The sequence below is a fragment of the Raphanus sativus genome, unplaced genomic scaffold (assembly GCF_000801105.2).
Source record: "Raphanus sativus cultivar WK10039 unplaced genomic scaffold, ASM80110v3 Scaffold2127, whole genome shotgun sequence".
Classification (NCBI taxonomy): domain Eukaryota; kingdom Viridiplantae; phylum Streptophyta; class Magnoliopsida; order Brassicales; family Brassicaceae; genus Raphanus; species Raphanus sativus.
This window is the reverse complement of record NW_026617436.1, coordinates 10,781-17,256: the sequence shown is the minus strand read 5'-3', so window position 1 is coordinate 17,256 and position 6,476 is coordinate 10,781. Positions and strand designations below refer to the sequence as shown.

Genomic DNA, 6,476 nt, shown 5'->3' with positions numbered 1-6,476 from the left:
TTAAAATAAATATATAAGATAATAAAAACGATTTTTGGTGAATTAATTATATAGTAAATTTCAAATTTTAAAATCTTAAACAAAATATAATTTCAAAATATAATTTAATAGTAAAATTTCCTTTTTTTAATAATGTGACATATTTTAGAATATCTCAATGATTAAAACAATATATACTAAGAAAATAAAAAACGAAATTTTAAATTTATTTAATAGTAAAAAAGAAAATTTTAAAAATTACTTAATAACATTCTTTTAGAAATATTATTTGAAAATAATTTTCCTTTTAATATTTTGAAGTTATGTTAGAATATCTCATGATTAAAAATATATATACTAATAAAAATAAAAACAAATTGGAAAAATAATTTTCGTAAATATTTAATAGTAAATTTTAATTTAAAAATTATTTAATAGTAATTTTTAGAAAATTTCATTTATACAAATCTTAAAGAAGAGAAGTTTGTAAAATAAATTATTTAATACTAATTTTCCTTTTCCAAAATCCAAAAAAAGATAATTGTAAAAGCTTATTTGATATTAATTTTCCTTTTAAAATTTTGACATTTGTTAAAATATCTCATGATTAATAAAATATATAGCAAGAAAATAAAAAAAAATTGTTTTTTAAAAGTAATTTTAGAATTATTTATTGGTATTTTTGCACTTTATTATTTACAAAAAAAATAAACAAAAAACATTTGTCAAATAATTATTAATACTATTTTTTGTTTTCTAAATTTCTAAAGAAAATATATTGTAAAACAATTGAGAAAATATATTTCTAGATACCTGATATTCACATTAAACTGATGTTGATTTTTTTTTCAAAAGAATATAATTGTCATGCAGTTAGTTTTACATTAGTTATTATTACAATTGTACTTAGGCGTTGGTACATATAGATGTAGGAGTGGACAGTGGCGGAGGCACATGCAACAACATGGGGGCAATGAACCCAGCAAGATTAAAAAATTTAGTGTAATTTAAAGCCAAATGTATATTATGCCCCTATTCATATTTTTCTCCCATACCTTTGTCTATGCATGCCCTCAATAATAATCTTTTCTGCCTCCGCCACTGGGAGTGGACATGAATCGGGTATTCGGGTTTTTGCAGATATTCTGATCTGATCCATTTTGTCAAAATAATCAATTATTTGATCTAACTCGATTTGTATCCACACGGATATTCAGTGTTTCGGATATTCGGATAATTTTAGATTTTCGACCGGATATCCGTTTCGATCCGTAATGATACATTAAAATTTGTAAATAAATCATAAATTCTAAAAATAAGATAAAATAATAATAACATTTTATTACAAAAATAAAAATTTATTACTTTTAATAATTCTATTAAATAACTTAATAAATTTATTAAAAAGCACTATAAAACTTATATACAATATAAATTATATATATATATATACGTCTTTACATACAAGTATATGTATTCATATAATGGATCAGATCAGATATCCATTCTTAATAATATTTGTATTTTTGTGATTTGTTTCGTTTCTTACAGATATTGCACATAAGTATTTTCTTTGCTTCGTAGAGTTAAAGATATTTGGAATTTCGTTTCAAATCGAAACAGATAAAATCAAAATTTACGGAATTTTGTCCAAATGTTATGCTATTTTGACTAAGTTAATGTGAGTATTATTCTTATGTGTGATTATGATTATGTGTGTTTACTTTGCAATGGATTGTTGTTAGTCATGCTATTAAGGAATTTAAATAAAAAAGAAAGACTTTCTAATAGAACAATGTTACTAATAACTCGCCTATACAACATGAATATTGAAGCCGTCATCAACTCAGAGATTATTCATATACCAAGACAACAGAATATGCAGGCGGATCGACTAGCACGAAGTGTCAGGACACAACCGTTTTTTGTTGTTCACATGGATGCAGAGTTACCGGCATGGTTTTCAGAGACCGGATGAGAGTGTGTGTTTTTACGCTGATGACAAAAAAAAAAGAATATTGAAGCCGAAATCCTAACTCGAAGTTATGTGAAAAAACAGATTTTTATTTCCTAGAATAAGTCTCATACCAACATATACAAGATGACCTTTCAAAATGAACAGACTTCAATTTCCTATAAGAGTATTCTATGAAATGACTATCAACAAGAGTTAAGGTCAAAGCTTAAAGGGTTGGTCTATTTGTCAAGTTCAGTCTTACAATTATACGTCACAATATCAAGAGTCACTAGAACTAGAGAACTTCAAAAATTTTAAAAGATAGCAACAATAGTGTTTTACAAAATATTGTATATAGAAAAAAGATGTTAAAGTTACACCATGAATGATAAAGTAATTAAATTTGATGTTTTATTTAGAATTATATTTAATATTTCGATGAATATCGATAAAACATATTGACTGGTATTGTGTAATATTAATATTTTTAATTGTGTAGTTATTAATTTGTCTTACACAATATAAACAATATAAAGAGTTCACAGTTCTATATGTTTCAATTAACTATAACTAATATTATTTTGAAAAATAATAAAAAATGAAGTATTTATTAAAAATAAAAATATTAATGTACTATTTAAAACACCATTATTATTGAAATATAATATTAATCAAAATTTATGTAAGAAAACAGATTATTGTTATTAAAATATCACAATATATACTGAAAATCCATGAACTAACCTGAGAAAAATATTTTCAATCTTTTTGTGTGTTCGTGAAATTAAAACATCAAATAAAACCCGTGCAACGCACGGATCCATATATAGTGTTTTATTAGGGCTGGACAAAAAATCCGAACCCGAAAAACCGAACCGAACCCGATCCGAAAAAGTAGCACCGAACCCGAACCAAAATTGATTAAATATCCGAACGGGTTCAAAATTTTGGTATTTAAAAAACCGAAACCGAATCCGATCCGAACCGAAGTATTTCGGGTACCCGAATGTATCCGAAATAGATTTATATACTTAAATATATAAATTATTTTTGATATAATGTATATTAAAAACATTCAAAATATATAAGACACCTTTAAGTTTTCTAAAATACTCGAAAAATATATGAAAATACTAAAAAGTAAATGTTTAAAATAGCTAAAGTATACTAAAAACACCAAAAATAGTTAAATATATATTGATTCTCTATCCAAATATTCAAAGAAAACCAATATATATGTTAAATTTAGGTATTTTGACATATTTTTTATTAAAATTTATATGTAATATATTATCTTTTTTATAGATTTTGAAAATTTAAAGTATATAATGAATTTTAAAATTTTAAAAATAATTTGAATGGGTTATCCGAACCCGAACCGAACCCGCAAAGATCCGAACCGAACACGAACCGACATTTATAAATACCCGAATGGGGCTGAAATCTTTGATCCCGAAAACCCGAAACCCGAATGGACTGAACCGAAACCCGAATGGATACCCGAACGCCCACCCCTATGTTTTATAATATACGAGTAATAGTATAAATATGATAGTGACCGACTTTGTTGTTATTATGTTGAGCTTTTTTTTTCGTGCAACCAGTTACTCAAGCATTACAGTAGAAAAGGAGAACAAGCTCACTTTAATCTCTTCAAACGACTTTTGATAAGCCAGCTTATCATGTGGCTTTGAACACAGGTCCATAACCTCAAACTTCATCGAAATGAACCTCCTGCATCTATGGGTTCCAAACAAACCTCTCTTGAAGATATGAATTTTGATGGAAGTGTTCTCTCCTCAAAGGAAGAATATGGGTAAATTGATCTCTCTTGGATCTTGGTCCCAACAAGAGGAACGTTGGATAGATTTTTACATCCCTTGAAAATCTATGGGACTAAGTGTGAAGCTCTTGAAGTTGATTTGTTCCATAAACCACCGAGACATATTGTTGGAAAAGAAAGGATTGATGGTCTCCACGTTGATTGATTTCAATAACAGAGCCCTCATCTTTCCTCTCTAGGCATGATCAAAACAAAAGAAGTCTCGATCAAATAAACAACTCGCTAAAGGTGAAACTGCATCGCTTGAGTTATCTTCTCAGAAGGAGCACTCTTTGAGATTTTGCACATTGAAGGTACTGGTGGTAGATGAGTAGACTCGTATCCCCCAAACAGAGCAATATATGGAAACGAAGACTGATTAATGTCTACACTCCAATAGATGGTTCCATAAACAACTGATCCAAGACAGATTCTTGCGAAAGTATTGAAGAATTGAGGTAGCAATGTAGTAAAAATCTGCCGGTTTAAGTTTTGAACTAGTGATAAGCCACAATAAATTTACCGGTAGACTAAGTAAGGAGATATCTTTACATAGGACTGAATACATGTTTTCCCAAAAGAAAGTATGTTTGAGAAGCGCCCAATGGCCAAACATATGGCAACACATTGGTACATGGTGCTTGCGACAAAATTATGAAACCGGTTATAGAAGAGGTCATAGCGAGATATGGCAACAATGATTCCCCCAGTACTAGGTTTCGTCGTTTTATGGAGAAATATCTTCCGTATCAACCGTCAAGTGCTCACAAAGTGTTTATGACAGTGAAACTAGGTGCTTCTTTACCTAAAACCTCAAGGAAGGGGGAATCTCTCAACTGCGTGAAGCTCTCTTCCTTCCACGGCCTCTGCTGCTTGTTGTTGCTGCCTTCTTTGATGCTTCACTCTGCTCGTTATCACTTCTTCCACTCTCAGAGCTTTCACCTTTGTCCGTGGACTCTTCCTCTTCCTCTGCAACTTCTTTCCCTGAATCTTCTTTGTCTCTTAGTGCTCTGAGTTTTTCCTTCTTTGCATTTAACACAGAAATGAACTACATCGACAAAACAAAAAAAAACAAAGACTACAATCAGTGCTACAACACGACAGCATCCTTTCCACTTCCACAAAAACTTGTCTGTCCCAAAAAAGGAAGCAATTAGAAAAGGTAATGAAGGATAACAGTAGACATGCCTTTGAATAAGTTGCATCCTCAAACTCAATTTTTTCATTGCAGAGTCTTTCACCTTGCGTGAGGCATTTCTCAGCTTCACTTTTCATCTTATCAAAAGATCTTGTCTTATTCACAACTTCTTCCTGTGCAGTATGAAAACGCCAAATCATAAGAAACATATAAAACAAAGGAGTATTCATCATGTTCATTCTCAAACAGGACAAGAATGTCAAAGAAACATACGCTTAGCCTTATGTTAGCCTCCATAAGAAAATCCAAGATCCCGACAGTGATCTTCTTGCTGTCATGTGATAATTTACACTTCCACCTCCACTCGAGTTTAGTCCCTTCCTTCTCAAACGTCCAAGACAGCTGTGTAACCAAACACACAATCAAAGACCATTTCCTTCAGTAAAATCATTATTATCATATTGAACAGACCCGTTTAGATCCTTCAGGAGCATCGGAGAAGCTGTAGATCGAATTAGGCTGCTGAAACCCTAAGTACTGCTCGGCGAGGTGGAGATACTCCGATACCGGCTGGTCCCACTGCGCCGCCCGCTCCGCCAATTCCTCCTCCGTCGCTTCAGTTCCGATCAAACCGAGAAGAAGAAAAAAAAATATTACGAAAACGAAAAAAACAGATTCGGAATCGTGTGGACTTTTTGTACCGTTGCAAAGCCAAGAGGAGGAGCCATCGGTGATGGAGATATCGAAACGAGAGGGATGCCAAGTTCCTTTGATGAATATCGGATCGGTTGTGCCGGAGAGTACGAGTCTGAGACACGTGTGCTTCGTTCTCTCCGATTCGACCATCGCCCTGTTTTTTTTTTTGGCTGGTCAATCTAACCATCGAGGCGACGACGATGATTTCAGTCAAAAACCTTTTTTTTTTTGCTTATGTGGATGCTGAGTCAGCACCACTGCATACGTGGATGCTGATTCATGATTCATCCTCTGTGTTTAAAATCCAAATTGTTAACTTGAACAGTTTTACATTTCATAAGGATAATAATAATAGTAATAATAATAGTAATAATTTTTGTTTTCGTTATATACTTTACTTTGAAGTTGTAATGAATTCATCATAAAACTGAGGAGTCTCTGAATCATTTTTGCTAATTTTTTATTTGATATGTTTTGACATTTTGAAAAAAAAAATGTTTTGACATTTTGTTCTAATATCCTCATTTTATTTTAAGAATTAAAATACGATCTAGTTTATATAATAATTAAAAAAAATATTTAGTTTTTAAATCTAGATAATATAAAATTTAGATTTATATTATTACAGTAAAATGATACTATATAATCAGGTTTTATATACAGCTTGAAGAAAACATTGAACCAATATTTAAAATAAAAATAAAAATAAGAATAACATTTTTTTTATTTACAAAATTATGTTTTATATACAGCTTGAAGAAAACATTGAACCAATATTTAACTTATGGTTGTTTCCTTGCCAATCCAATACCACGTTTCTAAACTGATAAAAAGTAATTGTGTGGATATGTTTTTAGTTTCTTAATTAATTAAATGATGCGCTT

At 30.4% G+C, this 6,476-nt stretch overlaps 1 protein-coding gene across 1 annotated transcript; it reads right to left on the bottom strand.

The window, feature by feature from the left end:
- Positions 1–4,256: 4,256 nt before the first annotated feature.
- On the bottom strand, positions 4,257–5,782 carry LOC108806128 (DNA repair protein XRCC4). Its single transcript, XM_018578160.2, has 5 exons — positions 5,598–5,782; positions 5,368–5,510; positions 5,170–5,298; positions 4,947–5,069; positions 4,257–4,806 (listed from the first exon to the last, which is right to left on the bottom strand). Exons 1-5 carry the CDS (start codon positions 5,740–5,742, stop codon positions 4,591–4,593), a joined length of 756 nt encoding a protein of 251 aa, XP_018433662.1. The 5' UTR covers positions 5,743–5,782; the 3' UTR covers positions 4,257–4,590.
- Positions 5,783–6,476: the final 694 nt, after the last annotated feature.